The sequence below is a fragment of the Aspergillus uvarum genome (genome assembly GCF_003184745.1).
Source record: "Aspergillus uvarum CBS 121591 unplaced genomic scaffold BO82scaffold_24, whole genome shotgun sequence".
Classification (NCBI taxonomy): domain Eukaryota; kingdom Fungi; phylum Ascomycota; class Eurotiomycetes; order Eurotiales; family Aspergillaceae; genus Aspergillus; species Aspergillus uvarum.
In genome coordinates this window covers 276,513-298,305 of record NW_020291321.1, presented here as the reverse complement: position 1 = coordinate 298,305, position 21,793 = coordinate 276,513, and the positions used below count along the sequence as shown (strand labels likewise).

At 50.5% G+C, this 21,793-nt stretch overlaps 4 protein-coding genes and 8 non-coding genes across 12 annotated transcripts; 6 read left to right on the top strand and 6 right to left on the bottom strand.

The window, feature by feature from the left end:
- The first annotated feature begins 74 nt into the window (after positions 1-74).
- BO82DRAFT_354028 (DNA-directed RNA polymerase III core subunit RPC11) lies at positions 75-1,141 on the top strand. Its single transcript, XM_025635111.1, has 4 exons — positions 75-214; positions 310-519; positions 629-723; positions 840-1,141. The coding sequence occupies exons 1-4, from the start codon at positions 202-204 to the stop codon at positions 873-875; spliced, it is 354 nt and encodes a 117-aa protein (XP_025492366.1). The 5' UTR covers positions 75-201; the 3' UTR covers positions 876-1,141.
- Positions 1,142-2,456: 1,315 nt separating this feature from the next.
- On the top strand, positions 2,457-4,551 carry BO82DRAFT_391863 (elongation factor 1-alpha; the record flags this gene model as incomplete). Its single annotated transcript, XM_025638590.1, has 5 exons — positions 2,457-2,699; positions 2,791-2,877; positions 3,003-3,271; positions 3,331-4,428; positions 4,526-4,551. Exons 2-5 carry the CDS (start codon positions 2,873-2,875, stop codon positions 4,549-4,551), a joined length of 1,398 nt encoding a protein of 465 aa, XP_025492365.1. The 5' UTR covers positions 2,457-2,699; positions 2,791-2,872.
- Positions 4,552-6,137: 1,586 nt separating this feature from the next.
- BO82DRAFT_t165 lies at positions 6,138-6,225 on the top strand. The gene has a single exon. It is a non-coding gene; the product is annotated as a tRNA-Tyr (tRNA).
- A 905-nt stretch (positions 6,226-7,130) lies between these two features.
- BO82DRAFT_t159 lies at positions 7,131-7,216 on the bottom strand. Its single transcript has one exon. It is a non-coding gene; the product is annotated as a tRNA-Tyr (tRNA).
- Positions 7,217-7,882: 666 nt separating this feature from the next.
- Positions 7,883-9,291, bottom strand: BO82DRAFT_68971 (uncharacterized protein). Its single transcript, XM_025641472.1, has 2 exons — positions 8,730-9,291; positions 7,883-8,658 (listed from the first exon to the last, which is right to left on the bottom strand). Exons 1-2 carry the CDS (start codon positions 9,181-9,183, stop codon positions 8,294-8,296), a joined length of 819 nt encoding a protein of 272 aa, XP_025492364.1. The 5' UTR covers positions 9,184-9,291; the 3' UTR covers positions 7,883-8,293.
- Positions 9,292-9,765: 474 nt separating this feature from the next.
- Positions 9,766-9,884, bottom strand: BO82DRAFT_t158. The gene has a single exon. It is a non-coding gene; the product is annotated as a tRNA-Phe (tRNA).
- A 574-nt stretch (positions 9,885-10,458) lies between these two features.
- BO82DRAFT_t157 lies at positions 10,459-10,531 on the bottom strand. Its single transcript has one exon. It is a non-coding gene; the product is annotated as a tRNA-Phe (tRNA).
- Positions 10,532-11,840: 1,309 nt separating this feature from the next.
- BO82DRAFT_t166 lies at positions 11,841-11,927 on the top strand. The gene has a single exon. It is a non-coding gene; the product is annotated as a tRNA-Tyr (tRNA).
- Positions 11,928-12,366: 439 nt separating this feature from the next.
- On the top strand, positions 12,367-12,452 carry BO82DRAFT_t167. The gene has a single exon. It is a non-coding gene; the product is annotated as a tRNA-Tyr (tRNA).
- A 1,342-nt stretch (positions 12,453-13,794) lies between these two features.
- On the bottom strand, positions 13,795-13,880 carry BO82DRAFT_t156. The gene has a single exon. It is a non-coding gene; the product is annotated as a tRNA-Tyr (tRNA).
- A 461-nt stretch (positions 13,881-14,341) lies between these two features.
- BO82DRAFT_t155 lies at positions 14,342-14,429 on the bottom strand. Its single transcript has one exon. It is a non-coding gene; the product is annotated as a tRNA-Tyr (tRNA).
- Positions 14,430-18,461: 4,032 nt separating this feature from the next.
- BO82DRAFT_68940 (uncharacterized protein) lies at positions 18,462-21,161 on the top strand. Its single transcript, XM_025641471.1, has 2 exons — positions 18,462-19,029; positions 19,087-21,161. Exons 1-2 carry the CDS (start codon positions 18,599-18,601, stop codon positions 21,002-21,004), a joined length of 2,349 nt encoding a protein of 782 aa, XP_025492363.1. The 5' UTR covers positions 18,462-18,598; the 3' UTR covers positions 21,005-21,161.
- Positions 21,162-21,793: the final 632 nt, after the last annotated feature.

Genomic DNA, 21,793 nt, shown 5'->3' with positions numbered 1-21,793 from the left:
CCCAGCCTAGTTCTTTATCGCTGAGATCGCATGCGACCCTGACTGACTACTGCGAGAAACAGTGACAGCTGCACTGGATTTCTTCCCGTAGTCGCCTTTATGCAGGGCCACATTATGCGAAGAGACTTGCTACCGTGACACCATTGCTACCCACTAAACATCTTTGATTGACGGACTTTCTAGCCAGGAAATATCCTCATCATGCCGTTGACCTGTGAGTGCCTCGTTCGCGCGGGGTACCGCCAGCCCATCTATAGCTACACTTTTTCTTTGGACGACGAACTTCTTCTGACCCCGGTTACTCAATAGTCTGTCCCAACTGCAGCAATGCGCTCACCATCTCTCGCGCAGAGCCGACTGGAAGACATCCATTGGGCGTCAACCGCTTCGAGTGCCGCACCTGCCCCTACCAATATGTCCTGGAACAGAGCTGGTTCGAGAAGACTCCGATGAAGCAGAAAGAGGTCGAAGATGTATTTGGTGGCAAGGAAGAATTTGCGAATGCGGATAGCGTGGCCAGTAAGTTGCTTCGCCTACCATGTTGCTCCTCTTGGCTGTGTGTTTCGATACCGCCAGCTTGGAGAGAAAGCTTGCAGAGGCTGACCTTGTTGTGCGCCTCCTCCTTCAGCCCAATGCCCCGCCGAGAACTGTAATGGCGACCGTGCATATTTCTTCCAGCTGCAGATTCGGAGTGCAGATGAACCGATGACTACATTCTTGAAGGTGGGTGCAAGTTTTATTAAATTTTTATTTTCTCATTTTACCCCTCCCCGCGGCTCTCAGGCGGATGTATGCATACTGCCCGACATGCCTTGCTGATAGCGGATATTACATTCCAGTGTACCACGTGCGGCGCCAGATGGAGAGAAAATTGATGTGTCTTGCCCCTCGATCCAAGTTGGGACTATACGCCTATAATTTCTGGGAACATGTTTTTTTTTCTGTGTTAGGGATTAGACTATAGAAGAAGCAGTGTTTGTCTTCCGACACAAATGGTTTCGGTTGCTAGTTGTTTTTTTTGGAGTCAACTCTTGAAGTCTAAACTTCATGAGGTCGAACTTGGGCCCTTACGATGGCCTGTGTGATGATGTATACATCTATCTAGCTTAAACAGATACCCCTCAATAAATGATTGACCGCATGATGTTCCAATGTAGTTAAAACAGCACTAAATATGTTGACTAGTCGTTCAGGCAGAAGAAGGAAGGGCTAGTCTGCCAGATCAAGCGCCGAACCCAAAACCAAAAAAAAAAAAAAAAAAATCAACCCATGCTGATGAGAATTTTACCTTTGGACCGGCAACAGGCAGATAATCCCCCGATCTGGATTGGTTCAAGGTAAGGTAAGCTTCCTTTGTTGATGTGTTGTGTTGGTGGCATCTAGTCCAGTTCTCATACGGTACCAAACTTGAGTCATTTTTTTCTTTGCCCCCCTACACCCTCGGGGACTCGAATAGGTAAAGGCCAAGAAGAGAAAGAAGTTGTGAACGAGCAGGCGTAGGCGCAGAGAGCCGCTCAGACTCGGTGCACACTCAACACACACGCACACACACAGACAGCATGATGGCAAAAAAAAGAAACACAAGAGAGGGGCGGCGGCAAAAAAAACCAGAAGGAGAAAAAAATCTTTTCATTAGTTGTCTAGGCGATCAGTTGTCTATCAATATCAAACATGATGATTTTTTTCTCTTTTTGCGTTTTTGGCCCTTTTCCCTTCAAGGCCCATCGAATGGAGAAAATCTAGTTCATCGAACACACCAACCACCGCGAGGCAAAAAGTCGGTATCATAGCAACACAGACTTTTTTTCCGTTCCCGTTAGTTAAAATTATGATTGTTGCTGCGGCGGCGGCGGCGGCGGCGGCGAGGTTGACCTCACGAATGTGAATGCACATCCCACCGAGCCCACAGTGGATCGGGGCGGGCGCCACTCGGCCGTGCCACAGCTGCCCTTCCAACGGACAAATCAACGTTGCCACCTGCCGCGGGGTTCTGTTGCAAACAAGGCCAACAAGCCGGACCAGCAGCGAATCCACTTACCTGCGTTGATGCCCAGAATTTCAGTCCAAACCGAGGGGTACTTACTGGAAACGTATGTACAGTACCTACAGGCTGCAATCTACCGGTTGATGGTTGATACACCCCCCACCTCGAGTGTACGGATCTAGGAGTATGTACTCCGTAGCCAGCTGGAGGCAAAGTTTGAAGAGAGGTACCGAGGAAGAGGATAGGGGGGTTGAACTGTATCTAGATAGGTGGAAAGAAGGGAAAGGGTAAAGAAAAAAAAATTCTTCGATATAGTGGATACGGTTGTAAGGACTCCGAGTGGTTCACAGGGAGTAGACAGGATAAGCAGAACCAAGTAATGATCGCATGGGCTCTGCTGTTGCTGGTGCTGGGTGCTGGTGCTGGTGCTGGTGCTGGTGCTGGTCCTACTACTACTGCTACTACGTACTGTGGACAGTTGAATCCAGGCTCCGCCCAGCAGGTGAAGATTTTTTTGCGCTGGTCCCGCACTTGGAACCAACCAGTAAGTGGGGCTGGGTCAACCTGGTTACCCCTCCATGTCCAATTGCGCTCATTATTCGCCAAGGGTTGGAGCCCGCCCGCTTAGTCGCCCTCTCGCTTGACCCCTCCATATAAGGATTTCCCCTCCTCCCCCTCCCACAGAATTTTCTTCCTTCCCTCCTCGTCCGCTTCAGTACGTATATCTTCCCCCCCTTCTTCTCGCTTCCCTCTTCCCTCTTCCTCTTCCTTTCTTCATTCCTCTCTTACTGACTCTTGTTGTTCAGCACCTCTACGCATTTGTGGCCGTAGTATCTGAGCAATTTTTTTAGAACCTTTTTCAAAAGTTCACTTCACAACACCGTCACCATGGGGTAAGTCTTGAGTCCGTCGACTCGGGTCTATCCAACGATCAGAGTTTTTCCCATCCACTAGGGCACTGGTGGCTGGGATTCAACATCGAAAGGAATCATCCAGCTAACTCATTTCTTATCAACAGTAAGGACGAGCGTTCTCACATCAACATTGTCGTTATCGGCCACGTCGATTCCGGCAAGTCCACCACTACCGGTCACTTGATCTACAAGTGCGGTGGTATCGACCAGCGTACCATCGAGAAGTTCGAGAAGGAAGCCGCTGAGCTCGGTAAGGGTTCTTTCAAGTACGCTTGGGTTCTTGACAAGCTCAAGTCCGAGCGTGAGCGTGGTATCACCATCGATATCGCTCTCTGGAAGTTCCAGACTGCCAAGTATGAGGTTACCGTCATTGGTAAGTTGTGTCACATGACTCTACATGCTATCAATCATCATCTAACTCATCCGTCATAGATGCCCCCGGTCACCGTGACTTCATCAAGAACATGATCACTGGTACCTCCCAGGCCGATTGCGCTATCCTCATCATTGCCTCCGGTACTGGTGAATTCGAGGCTGGTATCTCCAAGGATGGCCAGACCCGTGAGCACGCTCTGCTCGCTTTCACCCTCGGTGTCCGTCAGCTCATTGTTGCCCTCAACAAGATGGACACCTGCAAGTGGTCCGAGGACCGTTACAACGAGATCGTCAAGGAGACCTCCAACTTCATCAAGAAGGTCGGCTACAACCCCAAGGCCGTTCCCTTCGTCCCCATCTCCGGTTTCAACGGTGACAACATGCTCGAGGTTTCCTCCAACTGCCCCTGGTACAAGGGTTGGGAGAAGGAGACCAAGGCTGGCAAGTCCACCGGTAAGACTCTCCTCGAGGCCATCGACGCCATTGAGCCTCCCGTCCGTCCCTCCAACAAGCCCCTCCGTCTTCCTCTCCAGGATGTCTACAAGATCTCCGGTATTGGAACTGTGCCCGTTGGTCGTGTCGAGACTGGTGTCATCACCCCTGGTATGGTCGTGACCTTCGCTCCCGCCAACGTCACCACTGAAGTCAAGTCCGTTGAGATGCACCACCAGCAGCTCAAGGAGGGTGTCCCCGGTGACAACGTTGGTTTCAACGTCAAGAACGTTTCCGTCAAGGAGGTTCGCCGTGGTAACGTTGCCGGTGACTCCAAGAACGACCCCCCTCAGGGTGCCGCCAGCTTCACTGCTCAGGTCATCGTCCTCAACCACCCCGGTCAGGTCGGCGCTGGTTACGCTCCCGTCCTCGACTGCCACACCGCTCACATTGCTTGCAAGTTCGCTGAGCTCCTTGAGAAGATTGACCGCCGTACTGGTAAGGCCATCGAGACCAACCCCAAGTTCATCAAGTCTGGTGATGCCGCTATCGTCAAGATGATCCCCTCCAAGCCCATGTGTGTTGAGTCCTTCACTGAGTACCCTCCCCTTGGTCGTTTCGCCGTCCGTGACATGCGCCAGACCGTTGCTGTCGGTGTCATCAAGGCCGTCGAGAAGTCCGCTGGTGGCAGCGGTAAGGTCACCAAGGCTGCCCAGAAGGCCGGTAAGAAATAAGCTGGTTTCTGAAGGGTGATGATGTTGTGATGATGTTTTCATGATTACAAAATATGGAATTACGGAACTAGACTTGGGTTATGTAGTTGATCCTACAAAACTTGAATCATGAATCATTTCGTTCTATTTTCTTCCTACCTGTAGATTGTAGTTGTGTCCTGGCGTGACGAGGCCTATATATGTACGTAAAAATGTTCATTCTGTCCCTCTCACCTGAACCACGATTAGAGGTTCTGCTAGTCGAGTGTTCATGTTCCCTTGGCCACCTTCCCTGTCCATCCCCATTCCCCAATCGTCGGTTATTTCGGTTTTGCCATGCTTCACGGCCACCCCCCACTTTCATCCTGCTCTACAGCTTGGGCTGGACAAGTGATGCAACCTCTGAGAATCTCGATAGCATTGATCAACCCTGCCTTGGACTAATACCCAGCGATCCTCCATTATCATCTCGGGCGTCTTTTCTCGCATGCCGCGTGCGCATAGAGGCATGCTTATGCTTCTGTAGTCGCAGGGAGCAGGGAGCATGGAAGTGACCCGCGTCTCCCGAGCGTAGCATGTTTCGCGCCCCTGACTATATATATCCTATCGTGTCGAGCAGTGCGGGCTGATTGGGCTGGCGGGATCATCGCGGGCTCCTTGGGGTGAATGCGCAGGCGGTGGCTATGCTTTGCTGGATCGGCTTGCCTGTACTCTGCTCCGCTTTCGGTGTTGCTTGTTACCTGAGTGGGGGGGGGGAGGGGGAGGGTGTCTGATAGATTGGTCTCTGTGGTTGGTTGATTGGCTTGTGCTATAAATGCCAGGGGGGGGGGTTTCGATATGGGGTGCTCTGGTGCCTTTCTGTCCGTCTCTGGCAATGTCACTTCCCCGATGCTGTTGGGGGAAGGGGTAAGATGCTGTGGCTCCCTGTCTGTGTCTGATCATTAGGGTGGAGTTTGGCCTTGGGTATGTGTAGTGCTCGCGGTGAGCTTCTGGGCTTATAGCGGGTATTCGCTGGGTTGTGGTGGCTGGTTTCTGGTGGGTGGTGGGCGAGGACTGAACTGGGGGGTGCATGACGGCCAGGGGATACCGGTCTCTACGGGTTGCTTGTACCGTTGCCGGGTGCTGGGGTGTCACGTATTGTTTCCCTTTGTGCTGTTGGTAGCTTGTGGTTTCTTTGTTCTTGCTTGGGGGGGTCACGATCACTTATGTAGCTGGGTTCTAATGAACGTCTCAAATCAGCATTTGGTATGTATATATCCCGTCGGTGATGACACCGAGTCTGGATTGGCACTTGGGGACCAGATCATGCCTCCAGCCCACACACACTACCACTCGTCGCTGGGCTCGAGAGCAGGAATCGAAAGACACACCGACCAGAAAAGAACGAAACACGCGGTAGCCATCGCAGGTTACTTAGTTCATGGACGCTATAACTATCCCACGGCACACCCATCTGGCCTCTACCGATATACTGTTCATGGCTCAACGCCGACATGATGACCAAGCCATCATATCTAGCTTAAGTACCAATTAAACAAGCACACGTATCTCTTTATAGATATATTCCTCACCCTTCAAAGGTGACTTCAACACCAAGAAACATGGCTCATAGCCGATGGAGGAGATTCTCAACTCTTCGAAACATCGATCGTGCATACGGAGATCTCCATTTAGATTATATCTTGATAGTGCGTAGTTTGTGCCTAGATTATAACCACTCCCCCGATGGTCTAGTTGGTTCATGGCGTTCGGCTGTAATGGTATAATTGTAACCGAAAAGTCACCAGTTCGATTCTGGTTCGGGGGAATGTCTTTTTTACCCCCGGGGGGGGGTTCGGCTGGGTTACCAGTTGTCAAGTTTGCTATTGCCCCTCTTTCTTTCTACCCTGCCCATGTAGTCTTTGTCCTAGTATAGTTCAAGAAGTGTCCATGAAAGTCTCGTGAGGATTAAAGTGACACCCTGCCGCAACACAGCCGGGGACCGGTGCAGCTATAACTACCCCCCCAGCAGAAGGTCTATACCTCCTATGTATTGAACGCCGTATAACCTGCACTGGATTTCATCACTATGGCCCATCAAATTGAGGCCTATACAGCTTTCCCACTATACCAACAGTCCCTGGTACAGGAGCCCACTGAGCGAGGGCCGCGTGGTTGCGCCACCGTTGTTGTACTGTACGCACGGCACCCAGAAAAGTATACACGCATGCGTCATCCCCCGGCGTTATCTCCCACGTGCCGAGGGAGGCCATTGCATATCCCCTGCATGACATACACAGGAGAGTCGTCATAGGCAATAGGTAGCCCTCGGGATGAGGGTATGGCACCGTACAGATTCCGGCTGGCCGATGTCGATATATAAAGATTTTTTTGTATGTATATGGTAGAATAAAGTAACTGACTCCCGTCAGCCGGGTCTAGATCTCCTCAAGAGAGTTGTATGTAGTTCAATACCTGTAGGACGGATAAGCACGGTTGCAAGGCTCGCTCCGTCGCCGAAGGCTCCCACTGACTGGATACATAGGTCAAGGAAACTGTTCGCTGCTGGCTAAATGGGAATAGGAGGGTCGATAGGCCTGTTCATACTATGTAGCGCAACCGGCGCCGACGTGATCGACTGGGCGATGATCCCCAGGTCGTCAGAGACATTCAATAAGATTCCTCATAGCCCTGGTGACGGGATCTCAAAAAAAAAGAGGCAAAAAGTAGAACTCCCCCGAACCAGAATCGAACTGGTGACTTTTCGGTTACAATTTCCATTACAGCCGAACGCCATGAACCAACTAGACCATCGGGGGTATTCGATGTAAAAATTTAAGTTTTGAAGTTTCATAGCCTTGCAATGAAAGTAGATTGTATCGTGGAGGGGATCTACCAACGTAAGCTGCAGTGCGCTACGGGGTGACTCGTTGGAGCCTTTCTTTATTCACTGGACTCCGATTTCTGGTACGTAGGCTGAATGGTGCAGCGTGGGAAGCGTGACTATGACGTCGGGGCGCTGCGTGTGTACTGTACAAATGTTGGGCTTGTCTGTCGTCCTTGACTCTGTTTAACTGTGTGTACAGTACAACGACGTACTGCGATCATATGAGCCTGTCAAGCGCCAGTGGTATTGGAGTAGGTACACTAGCATTTCAATGGCTGGCTACCATTGTGATAGAATAAGGGGGACGAAGATTAACCAGTAATGAATTCGAGGTTGTCCACGGTCTAGTTGATGGCGCTTGACGCACCGAACGGCTTGCTGGAGACCGTTGGGTACGAGAAAAGTGACACTCGAAGCCTCGACGGGCAATCTATCGGACTAACAGTATGACAAGCAAGATTATACATCACCCCTGGGAATTGAGCAACAGGCTATCTCGGGAGACCCTATGCCATAACCACCCCGACTGATTTGTCAAGAGACCTTGGGGTCGTCGAGATCGTAGATCGCGGGTGCGCAGCAGGTATAGTTTGTAATTGGTTGTAGTTCTAATATGCTCTACACCAGCCGAAGATGTCTTCAGGACCCCTGCTGTATTTGAATTAGTTCTGGCCGTATTATATACTGCCGGTTGATATTGGAAATCAACGACAGTGATTGATCTGACCCACACTATGCAGGGTGGGATCTAGCAGGTGAGATCAGTGTGCCTCAAAAACAGATTCCATGTGGCCATGTATGACGGAGGACCGGGTATAGTATTGAGTGGATGGCAGATGGATCAAGGGGAAACAACAGCCCCGGGACTGTCGTGGTTCAACGGGATGGGGGGAGTATCCCACGTGGTAATAGCATGCCAAATTATACGCACGACAGTAGCTGTACAGGCGATTGGTACCAACGTAGTTTTCAATTGCCGGATAGGCAAATTTCCTAGCCACCTCGGAAATCATAGCCTGCCCAAAAACCTCCTATTTGTACTCGGCTCGCCCCATGGTGGGCTCGTCTTCCCGAGTTCTATTTTTCCACGAGGCGGCCGCCACATGGGCCAGTATCGCAGAGGCTGCATCTTTGCCTCGATATCCTGCCAATCTGCATCCTGGGCCTCCAATTCTGTCGCAGCAGGCTGAACCAGAAGACCACCGCTATAGGGGATAAACCCGTGGCGCCTGTAGATCGTCACCCCCATTGCGATAACCGCTTCAAGCCAGGACTCCAGCCCCAGCTCGTCTGCCCGTCGACAAACCTCGACCAAGAGCATGTCTGCCAGACCCAGTTGGCGGTATTCGGGTAAAACGAACCCGACAAATATATCTACCGGTGCGCGTAGTTAGCCCACGGACAAGAGTGAAAGCCAGATCGACAGCACGCGGGCAGCAACTTACAAACATGCGGCTTCTGCATAAGCTTCATGTGCGGCTCGGAGAATATCTCTATACATCGCGTGATATACTCTCGTCGAGGGCCCTCTGGATACCACGGAGCAGCAGACGGGTCGTGCTCTTCCTCGCCGTCACCGCCGGGGTCTCCGTTCCCTCCTCGCGCGTATGGGTTCTGCCTGTGGACCTTGAAGTAGACGCCGGCAACAAGCTGGTTGTCCCGATCACGGTCCCTGATCTGCAGGAAGACAGAGTCTGGGTCCTCGCGAGCCCACTCTCGGTGCAGTTGCACAAGGTTCGTGAGCGCCTCTTGCTTCTGTGCCTCAGATTCACCTCCAAAGATAGGGTAGAAGAACCGGTAAATCGGCTGGAATGGTTCTCCAAAACTGGTAACCTGGCAGGTGACGAACTCGGAGAGAGCATCGGATTTGGGGTCTAGCTCGGAGAGTTGGAACCGCATGGCGGGATACTGTATGCCACTCTTCTTCCGCACGTACTATTTGGGCCTCCATCCTGGGCCGCAGCAGGGGCATTGCATCCCAGGAGTAATATATATACGCCGGTGGCAGTGGAATTGGTCCAGGCTGTCCTTCTGTCGACCATTTCGTTCAGCTCGCTTGTTTTGGCCGATTTTATAAAAAGGTCCCTTGGCACCGCCGCGCGAAGGTGCAGCCTAGTCACCAGGCGGCCCATGTTGGCGGCCTGTCGCGACTAATCAGGAGACGTGATGGTTGCTCGTACGAGGCGGAGCTGAAAGCTCGATGCTGACCTTGGCCCTTTGGATGGGGATCGCTTAACCAATGAGACACGGTCCGCACGGGGCTGAGAGTGAGCAGTGACATGGGTGTATTCGCTGGTGCAGGATCTTTGTGTGCAACTATTAGATGAGGTGGCGTACGCTTGGTTGAGCAACGGCCAACAACGATAAAGGATACGGAGGATATCTGTAGCTGGGTGGTTCGTTCAATGGTGATGTTGACAGATGCCAAATGATGGAGGGGCGGCGGTACGTCAAAAAAAAAAAGACCGGGGAAAAAGAATTTGGGACGAGCCGGGCTTGAACCGGCCACCTTCAGATTACTAGGGACATCCCGAAGGATGAAACCTGGCGGCCGAAGTTAATGCTTCAGTCTGACGCGCTCCCAGATGCGCCATCGTCCCAGAATTGATGGAACGTGTCCCCTTTCCTTGGGTCTTATAGATGACTCCCACTAAGCTCAGGGGAGGTTTCACAGCAGATACCGTACTCTCAACAACATCTCTCGCAATTTTCAACTGCGGCTACGTATTAGTGATTTGAATGGTCTTGTACATTTTCCAAAGTACAATTATAACTTGTCTTGTATGTATTTCTTATGGCGCTGTTGGGGAATTCTTGTCGGACGGTTGACGGTTGATCACGGCAAAGACTTGTGTTGACATTAACAATACATCTTCTATGGCATTCGCACATTTGTTCCCATAGGCATGTGCTCCGTAATTCATTCTCCGATGGCACTCCGCATATCATTGTCAGTACGTCTTGCTCAAGCAATCATACCAGCGCTGGGTATACTGGATCAATAGAGGGCATGACGCAGAACGCAGGCGGTGTCCGGCAGCAGATATCCTGTCAGCAACAAGCCCTACCCGCCTCGCTAGCCGGCGAAGGGGGAAAGATGCCTCCACTTCCAGACACCATTCGAATGACCCGCTAGAGCTGATATAGACGACGAAATAATAAAAAAAGAAACATTGGGGCAAGCCGGGCTTGAACCGGCCACCTCCAGATCTTCAGTCTGACGCGCTCCCAGATGCGCCATTGCCCCATTTCATGTTATGCTGGCAATAAGGTATGCTACATAAGCGGGCCAGAGCACTTCACAAATTCCACGCACCAACCGACCCGGTCTCACCTGCGATGTCCGCCGTGGCTGCACGGGGAGGACCGAGTCCGTATACAATCTCTGGACTCGGATAGCCACGAGGAATTCCCTGCCACACCCGGATGACCAGTGGAGATATCTCAAATGACGAGTCCAGCAGAATGGAGCATAGGACATTGGTAGCCCAGAAGAACTAGCACAAATGTTGTTACAGGTTACAATCGATATATTCGAACCGTCGGGTAGCCTCTATCCGGCTATGCACCGTATGCGGCTTTGTCGCGACAATCCCGCCTGACGGTGCCACCAATTGTATGCTACTCGCAAGCCGAGTTGTAGTATACATTTGGGCTTCCATTTGAGTCGACGAGCCCTCCATGCAGTGAGTCAACCTCCAGAAAGAATACTCGATATAATTCTCTCGTACCTACACTATATGGCACCCACAACAGCGCGAATTGTAACCGACAGAAAGCCCGATGCGAGTGCCGATCGCGCCAGTAGCCAAAACGAGTATGGTAACCAAACGATCCTCAACAGAAATATAAATATAGTATCCTAGTCGCCAATGACCACCTACTGTGGCAGCGAAGCTGGCTGGCTGATCTGCGGCGCGATAGTAGTCAGGCAAGAGATGGCAGGGTCAGGCACAACGAACATGGTAAACCAGTCCCAATTGATCAGTAACAGTAGTATGCGGGTTATATCCAACAACAACATGCTCATGCTGTATGCTACCATGCAGAGAAGTCGCACTCGAGATACATGTCTTGCCATTAGGCGAGAGAGACGACCGTCTGCGACGGGCCATAAACGGATACAGGGAAGGCTGCTTTAGTGTCAGTATATCAGATACGAGGGGGCGTGTGAGGTGACATATCGCAAATGCAGGAAGAGAAGGTCGAAAGAAGGATGGAGCTCCCCAGTGTCTCAGAACAAGCTCACTAGATTGCACGACCTGGCTGCGATCAATGGAGAGCAACGCCACAGAAGAGAAATTCTACCATTGAAATAAACATCTGTTCAAGGATTACAACCGGAGCCCGTGGGGGCCTGGATAGAAAGATTATACAGTCTGCATCTCTGTACCAAGACCTGAGGTGGTAGTTCATTAATAGAAACACGCCCAACGCTGTTGATACAGTCTTAGGCTAATTCGCTAGTTAGACCTAGGAGAGCGAGGGACCATATCTGCTCGATAGAGCTGCTGGCCGTGTATATTTACAATTCTATTCTGACTAATCAAGAAAAGCCCCCGATGGTCTAGTTGGTTCATGGCGTTCGGCTGTAATAGAAAATTGTAACCGAAAAGTCACCAGTTCGATTCTGGTTCGGGGGATCTTCTCTTTTGCGCATCTTTTTGATGTATTGGAAGGCCGCAGACACATGGAACAAGGCAGGCCGCGGTCTTGCCCGTCACTGTGATTCTTGACTCGTGGGCTGTTGCTGGTCACTCCGGGGTCTCCGAATAACCGTGAGTGTTTCCCTGAATATGGCAGGGAGCGCCCGTGCGAATGGCTTTGCCTAACATGCAGAGTGGACACATTATACGTACCCTTGAAAAAAACATTTGAAGCGCTAACTACCTGACGCTATGCACTCAGGCAAGCTCCAGTTACCGTATTCAATGGCGGAGCCATGGTCAGTGAATATTTATTTATACGTTCCGTTGTCCGCGGCACGCACTGGGCTCCCGTGGCTGGATGTCTTCTTGAGCAGATAATCGTGGCTAGACTTACCTCGTCTATAACCTAATAATAATCTGCTTACCCCAACAACCCCCGATGGTCTAGTTGGTTCATGGCGTTCGGCTGTAATGGAAGTTGTAACCGAAAAGTCACCAGTTCGATTCTGGTTCGGGGGAAGTTTATTTTTGCTCTTTTGCTCTTGTAACATCCCCTATGGTCTCCGAGCAGCCATCGAATGGCTCTCGGTTTTTCATTCTTGCATCCTATCTCTGGCTGAGCATCACATCAAAAGTTCATCGTGGACAGACTTGCCTTCCCCCGACGAGACTCGGTCGATATGCACCAACTATGGAAGCAAAGGATCCCACCGGAGTACGACTGCATGGTTTGCAGACGCACACAGACATATCAACCAAGACCCATACTATCAGCTTGATTACCTGGAATTCGATAACTAGCTCGATTGAACGTGGTGTGGTAGATGCAATGGTAGTAGGGAATATCATGTTCAACTGTGCGCTAATCTCTTTGCGCTGGGGGGTCCAGACATGCTAGGATGGCGAGCTGTGTTCCAGGTCAGATGAGCTCAACGTCCCTAGCCAGCTGGAGGGGGCCTACATACAAGCCGGGACCAGCGTGAGCACTGGTAGGCCAACGCACAAGAGTGTTGGCGTGGTAGAGGCTGATTGGGCGAAAGTTGCAAGCATGAGCATTCTCTGTGTGAGCATCAAGCAACCAGAAATATCCTGAAACCACCTCTGGTTTAGGACAGCACGCGCATGGATTGGGCATGTACAATGCATGTAGTGTACAATGTTGCGTGCCAATGCCGAGAATCGCAACCCTCGTCTCCGTTGTACTCATTGGGTGAGGTAGGGAGGGAGATACAAATGGTTGTGCTTTTCGGCCCGGGTCGTGGATCGCTTGCAGTGGTGGGAAGGACCAAACGAGGGATGTATGAAACTCGTCGCCGTACATGGTGCAGTTAAAGATGACTTTTATCATGTATTCTCCTCGGGGCGTTCTATCACGGCATGAAAGAACAGCGCAGTGCCGCTGTCGGCCCACAAAGGCATCCAAAGCCAGTAGGTCTCCTGCCAGCTTGTAGGGTGGATTTCTTGTCGCCGAAACAACTTATGTATGATTTCCTCACATCATCTGGCAACGTAGGTGGGCAAGATCGGAAGCACTCGTTGATTAAACTTCTCCAGTCGCTACAAGTATCTTCCGGGGTGTGAAACCGTTCTGCCGCTGCGAAGGCTTTCTGCTGTGCCCGAACTGGACTTTCTATACAGTAGTCATGTTACTACCCTGCCTCGATAGGTCGACCCAGGAATGCATTACTCCAACGAACAACCCTCGTGGACTAGCAACATTCCTTCAACCCTCTTAGGGCTGATCCAAAAAAAAAAAAAAAATTTTTTTTTTTTTTTTTTTTTTTTTTTTACGAAAAGCCCAATGCTGCGGTTCTTCAATGAATGAAAAAAGGAAAAAGGACAACAGAATACAAAAAGATATTCCCCCGAACCAGAATCGAACTGGTGACTTTTCGGTCACAATTTCCATTACAGCCGAACGCCATGAACCAACTAGACCATCGGGGGTTTGCTGGTGTAGCGGCCAAAAATAATGCATGATTTCCATGCATGGGCTTCCGGCTTACAAAAGATAAGCGACAACTACACATTCAAAACAAAAGTATAGATCCCCCGAACCAGAATCGAACTGGTGACTTTTCGGTTACAACTTCCATTTTTTTTTTTTCCTGTTGATTGGCGAAAAATGTATAGCTTTATGGTCCAGTCTCTAACCTTCAGGCCTGAATTTCGGCTGCAATCCAAGATGGGCATCCGGTTTGGTGCGAAAAGGTGGACATGCGCCCGAACCTTCATCCGCAGCCACAAAGACCACGGCACTGCGCTCGACACGAGAATCAGTGCCATGCTAGTTATCAGATGTTCGAAAGCACTGCCTCCAGATAGTAGTCGCCATTGATTGCTTCGCCGAGCGAGAGGGCAAGCCGAAAAAAAAGTGAGAGACTGAGCATCCAGCTGGAAAAAAGAAATCCCCCGAACCAGAATCGAACTGGTGACTTTTCGGTTACAATTATACCATTACAGCCGAACGCCATGAACCAACTAGACCATCGGGGGTTCTTGATAGATTATACCTCTCAAAGCCGCAACTACCAAGGCGGGTGTTTGTTTTCGTTCCAGCCGTTTATGACAAGGAACGATCAGGTTGTTGAATAGCAAGGAAACCGCGTACTGTGGCAAAGTATCAGCACGAGGTTTCGGCGGAAAAGCTACAGGCCACAATTCATGTCTGTTTCCTCAAATAGCCCTCAGTCGGGGAGCAAAATGGCCAAGGTAACCTAAAACAGGGCAAACCGAATCCCACAATGCAGGGGATTTGTGTGGCAATGGCCCCTAATAATCTGTACGGTCTCGTAGTCTACCGAGCTCTGGGCTGTTATACTGTACCCACGAGATGGACTGTCTGTTTCTGAGAGCGATAAGATTATAGTAGCACCTGATGCTCGAAGCACAAGGCGAGCTAATCTTAGAATCACGATTCATGAGACAAGCCTAGATGTCTATTGCAAAGGGGCTGTTTGCAAAACTCACTCATAACAACCAACACCTGAGTAGTTAAATTTGGTGAAGTTATCAGCCGCAGGCCCTCATCCGTATGGAATAAGCACGACTCATATTTGCCAAGAGGGCCGGATGCCCATGGGCGCTTTGGGGGCCGTGCGTGAAGATTGTCCCCGTACATATCAGGCGAAATTGGGAAAATAATCTGATTTCTCTCTTCTGTTCGAGTCAGGAAGTAAGTTTGATGCAGAATCTGAGTTTGTTTCGAGTGGTTGTATCATGGTAGGAAGGGGCCGGATGCGGATAAAAATAGACGAGGAAAGGAAGGGGTGGATGGTTTTTTGATTTAAATGCGCCTTGGAATTTTTGTGCTGTTCGGAGTCGTGTTTTAGCAGTGGTAGTCGTTTGAAGTACTGCTCGGATGGTTGCAGTGTGGTGGTGGTTTATTGATGGCACGACGCAGGGAGGAAGGTACCTTACTGCATAGTGCATGGATCGATGAACCGTTATACGGGGTACGGTGACATCATCCAGGAAAGTACTCCGTACTATGTAGGCCATTTTCACTAGCTCCCGGCTTAGTTGTTGCTTGGATAATGGATACGTCCAAGTTCTAACTGACTAAGTACTAGGTAGTCGCTTGTGGCATGATAATTGAGTCGATAAATAGAGCACTAGCCGACAACCACGCCACTAATGCCGAAGGTTAGATATTTGAAAGCTGGAACGAACTATCTAGCCACTGGGTTTGCCGAGAAACACCAAAATCGCTAGAGTAACCGTCTGAGATTTCACTGGCGAATATCAATGTATTTGTCTCTGAAAGTTTAAAGCAAGCAAGATTGCGATAGTCAGAGCTAAAAGCATAATGGTAGGGAGCCTACCGCATTGGCATAGAGAAGTGATGATCGACCGTGTCCCGCATTTTGATTGACCTGGGGATTTCCGGACTTGAGTTGTATGCAAATCACGACCCTTTCCCTCTTCAAGATTGATCAATCGGTATTGCTGCCCCAGAAGTCGAAACCACACATAGCCATTTACAGTTTACATGGCCAAGAAAAGGAGGTTGTGGCCTGAGGCTACTTAGGTACTCTAACTGAGATGCACCCACCAATAACATCGGCAGCAGGCAGTCACATTTCATGCAGCACGTACTGTACCTGCAGGGTCGCTTCCCGACCGACTGCACAACACTGCAGTCACCCCCACTAGATCTGGGTCGAAAGGGAAAAAAAAAGAAATTATGGCACGTTACTGTTTCAAAGTGCTGTACGAATGTACCGTGGTGACTGTACTTGCTTACTCACCGATGACAGATTTTTGCCAACTCTTTTGGTGCTTCACACACAACAACTGTGATGGTCAAACCAGGATTGTGATACTAGATGGAACAATATTGGGACAGCGACTGTCTTGCCACTGCATGAGCGGTGGAGTAGTACCAAGTAACCACTCGGAACAACTACGTAGGCAACGGTTCGACTCGGTGAGGGGTGCTCGCTAGGTTGTCCGCTCGGTTGTCTGTTGTGTACGTGTTGCCCTGTCTTAGCTGGTATTCCGGTTGCTCAAGAATTGGATTCAATGTTTTTCATGGTAAGCACACTCCTGGCAGCCTATGGCGCTATACTCCCTCTTCTGCTATCAGCAGAGGTATTCATATTGATTCATTTGTTGCGGAGTCGAGTGGGCACGGCTTGAGCACTGTTATGTCCGAGTAAATATCCTGCTCCCGTCCTCGCTGTCTGAGATTGATGCTCGGATTGCAGACACCACGGCTTACTAACCTATTCAGAACAATCCACCTAGCACACCGATCAATATGGGGTGGTATCAATGTGCTCTGCACAAATGGGTCCCGCGCATCAGCCAATGGTTATTTGACGGTGCGAACCGACAAGTGGGATGGCTCCATCGAGAGATGGATCATGCGCTCGCTGCTGATAACAGTGGTTTATCTTCAGGAGGCGGTCACCTCTTCCGCTCCTCCGATCTCCTGCTGCTTGTGTTGTGTGTTGTTCCGAATCTTAGTCACCGAGTCTCAGATGTAAGAGGTTGAGGATATTACCGAGTCATTGGAGGGTATTAATATCTCAGACAGAGAAACCAAGAATTCGAATCAGAAACCTGGCTCCAGGCAACGTCTTGCGACGGCAGAATGATTGAGCCTGGAGACACAAGAAGCAGTACGGAGTACGGAGTACGATGATCGCGTACGTTTTCAAGGTTGGCAACAATGTACCGAAAAAGGGGGTTTGAGGAGATGCGAGGAGAGGATCTGACTGGACCACTGGTTGGTTTGCAGCAGGAACCGGCTGAATGTAGTTTAGCGTTATGAGTTCCTGACTCTAGCGTCAGCCCCGTCAGCTCGAGCTAGTCCGGAACTCGCCTAGTGTCCTCGCCTTGTTCCACGGGTGTCGAGGCATCCCATAATTCCATGTACGGAATTCATCCATGGCTTTGGGGCTGCCACACCTCCTTTTCTCCTCCCCTCCCCTCTTGCCCAATTCAAACTCTTCCCTGGGGTCCTCGTCGTCATCGTTGCTTGTTTCCCACCTCCATGCATCCTGGTACGCTACGCTGACTTCCCGATGACGAGCAAACAAAAACCCCCAAAATAGAGCAAAGCGAAAGCACTCGCACTCACAAGTACGGAGTAAATCGGGATGTTTCATACAGTCTGACGGGCTTCGAGTTTTGCGCTCTCTCATCCTTACTTGTTTGGGCCGCTGCTACTGCCGCCATGTCTGACCCCAGAGAACTAAATCTCCGGCTAACAATTTAGTTCACGGGCGGACTTCCATCTCCTTTGGCATAACCTCATCCATTTGGAATTCACTCGCCTTGCTCGCTTCGAAGTAAAGAATACCAGCCTGTCCCTGCATTTGATTTTAGATATGGTCGACAGGTTTCATTAGCCACCAAGGTGGGCTGTTGATGAAACAGACTGCTGGATCTGTGAACCAAAATCCTCCGCCTTCCTCCACAGCTTTGTGATCTGGTTCAGCACGGCTGCACGAGTTGGAGTCATGCACCATTGCATTGCTCCGCACGGCTCTCAGGACAACACACTAGTGGTCTAGTGCCATTCGAGATCCTCACTGCTCCAGTGGAGACGATCGGCCCTCGACTGCCGTCCCAAGTCTTCCTCATACACTTTTTATCCCCCCTAGAAGCAGTGGCGTGTTCGCGGTGCTGTGCCTCTGACTTTCTTGTGCCATTGATGGCCCTGCGTTAAGCCACTTTGGGGGATTAACTGAGTTTCGGCCTATTGGCGTTTCTGATAACTTTCGTTGCCCACATCTCCCACGCTGTTCCCCCTCCTCCTAAAATAGTCGCGCTCCATCTGTTCTTTTTTCTCTTCTCATAACCTTGCTTCAAATCCTTGTCCTTCGAGACTGCAACCATTGTCGCTAGCATTCTCTTGTTACAAGACCACATCTGGTCCATTCTGTCCTTCCTTTCATTGCACCTTTAGTCTATCTCTTGCACATACTTGGTCGGTGTACCCAAGCACCACAATCTTTGTATATACATACTACTCCATACTGTCGCTCTCTTCGGTTTATCAATTCCCCACTCTCATTATCGGAATCCCTCCCCCTTTCCCTCGGTGTCTTCAACGGTCCTTGCGCACGCACCCACGCGCTCTTCATTCCTTTCCAAAACCCGAGAATCGTGCTCTGTTCTACGACCGGGTGTCTCATGCAACACTGATCCTCAAAATGAGCGTTGTCGCCAGTAGACCTACGAGCACGTCTGTCTCTTACAGCGCTATTCCTCACCAAAGCCAGGTCATTTCAGATTACAAGGATTCGATGTATGCCGTGACGGTGCAGCCGGTCTCATCTCGCACATCATCAGTCTCTTCTTTCAAAAGCAACTACAGCGTTTCAACTGCGCCCACAGAATACTCTACATCCCCCATCTTCTCAGCATCACTTCCTCGCTTCTGCGACTCGGCCGCGTCTCTGGATAAGATCTTGGAGTCAGTCTTCAAGCGTTTGCCCCAGGAGGTGTACGATGCGATTTTGGATCAATTATACTACTTACATACTGGCCCCAACCAAAATGGATGCTTAACATGCTTTCAACGCGACCTTCATGCGCTTTCTCTAACCTCCCGCCCATGGGAGAAAGCAGTCAGAGCAAGACTGTGAGTGATGCACTAGTCTAAGAACGACATTCGAGCTAACAGACCCGCCCGTCTTAGGTACAACCGTATACACATTATAGGGAACGATTCACCGAACCAATTGAAAAAATATCGATTGAAGCGCGGAAGTCGCCTCAAGTTATTACGGCGAACCCTTCGGGAGAGGAAATTGCTAGCCAATCTTGTTCAAGAGCTTCGAGTACCCCAATTAGACCTGCTATTCACAACAATCAGACACAGCACCCAATGGCAGGAATATCGGGATTTGGTTGCATCTGTGGTCATGGTGTGCCCAAACCTGGAACGGCTGTTGGGTTTGACCATTCCTTACTATCACGAATTTGACCGCTTGACACATGCGCTATCAACTCGGCGGAAGCTGAGGGAGCACACGTGGATCTTGGGAGAGGCTGCGGCGATAACTGAGAGGTCGCCTCGAAGTACGTACTGCCCCTGGAGCTTGGGACCATCACAGATGTTTGAATTTCTCGACTATCATGCGCAGTGGACATCCTTGGAAACTCTGATGCTGTACGGGCTTGATGAGAAAAACTCCCTCGAGCCAAGTATCTTCCTTCGCATGTGCAGTGAGCTCCCTTCGTTGCGAAACCTCTGTATCTCCAATTTCGACGCAGACGCCTTCAATGACAGCACCTTGCAATGCCTACCACCGCTGGAATCGCTCCGCCTGGAAAATCTCCCGGGAGTCACCGATACGGGCCTGTGCCAGTACGCATCGCAACCCGAGTCCAGCTCCCTCAAATCCCTCGCTCTAATTGAACAAAATATCGACTCGCTCCTGGTGATCTCGAAGATGCTAGCATCTTTAAGTCAGCTTGAACGCTTCACGTTCGTTCAAAGCACTAGATGCCCGACGCTGAATACCGACGGCATCGTTTTCCAACCACTTTTTGCCTCGTCAAGCCTGAAGTATCTTCACTGGGATGTTTCCGGCCCCGACTCCGGCGCTGCCTTGGGCAGACTCGACTACGTTCCGTTTATCAAACCACCCCGGCATACGGGCTCACCAAACTCACATCTTGCCCAAAGCATTCTTGCTAGCGGGTTTCCTCGTCTCGAGGCTCTGCGTGCGCCCTCAGATATAGAACCTCCCGGGGTCCTGCAGGCTGTATGCCAGCCTATGCCACGTGGACAAGCGCTGCTCAAACCCGATCGCTATAGTCTTCCCCGCAGCTCCCATGGTTCAGTTACAACCCGACCGAAGGCACTGCCCGCAGGAAACAACTTGACTTCTGCTCGAATCCGAGCTCAAACTTTCATTGACATGGCTGCGAAGGATACGGAAACTGGGATGCGATTCCTCGTCACCGACCATTCAGACTCGTATGTACCGGACAACGCACTCGAAGACGAATCGTCCGACGACGAATCTGATCTTGGATTGGACGAGTTTGACATCGGTGGTTTGGGACGCGAGCGGCAAAACCACGATCTCGAGACGGATGAGCACGAGGGACCGGTCGTTGTGTATGATTTCCATATGCCGGCATTTATGGGCAGAATCGGTTCCAGGACTTGTGCGCAGGACGTCTCAATCCCGCGGTTTGTTCTTCGACCAGATATACCCGGGCAAGATGGAGATGGGGGCTTGGTTTCGTGGAAAAACGTTCACGCTTCCAATCAATCCCTGACATATGCTGCTGGCGTTGGGGCGGACTGCTTTGGGGTTAGGGGACACACCAAGCCGCTGGCGGAGGAGCCACCATCCCCGACCTCGACTACTACTTCACGGTTTGGATGGGGAAGCATCGGAAGCCGTTCCGCTCTGGGTACAAGTCCGAATACGCCTATAACCCCATCCACGCCAATGTCGACAGCAGCACTTCCTTGGGATCGCGATGCTTGCACTGGGTCATGGAACTACAGTCATCGAAGTGGACGAGAATGGTGGTTTCACATGGAACGAGACCGCCCGGGAAATGTCGAGATAGTCGATGTCAAGCGACTGTTTTAATCACTTTTTTCCCCCGGTGTTATTGTTTTCGAAAACAATACAGCATGCGATAGGCGCATGCACCTACGCAGAAACGGCGTTTACGGAATTCTACGGGCGGACGATCTTCTTTTTCTCCTTGCTTCCACTGTCTCATCAAACAAGATGAGCCTGGTGATCTCCCAATACCACTTATAATTTTTGATTCCCCTGCTCAACTCTTATGATCTGGCGCATCCTCGGTTGGGTTCATATATCCTTGGCCGCACAATCTTTATGTATTATACATGTTCCTCCTTTTCTTTCCCCCTGGTTATTGATCAACCCGGGCGTTAATGTTGATCAACCGATGTTTCCCTGTACATGGTAGTAGCTTATGTTCAGATCTATTGACTGAATTATGTATATTCTCAGCAAGATTAGAAAAGAAAGAATTAATACACATGATAATTCACACCATCAATCCAATTCACAAAAGACCAGCAGGCTTATCGACAGTATCCTGCAATCCCTGACCTCCAACCTCGCAATGTTCCTTTGTACTTCCGTTTCCAGGGTGAAACACATGCTGCATGCACTGCACCTCTGCGCGGGACGGAGCGCCTCCACCGTTGCTGCGAATGGGTATTGATGCCCTGGCTAGTAACGGCTCGTGGTGGCGAAGCACAGTCTGTGGGATGGGCCTTGACTCCAGCGCAGTAGGATAGGATTTTTCAGGTGTAATCTTATGCTCCTTAGCACACCCGCCTATAGCATGATGATTCTCCTTTCAAGTACTACGACGGGGGTCAGATCACTAGGGTTGAGGTC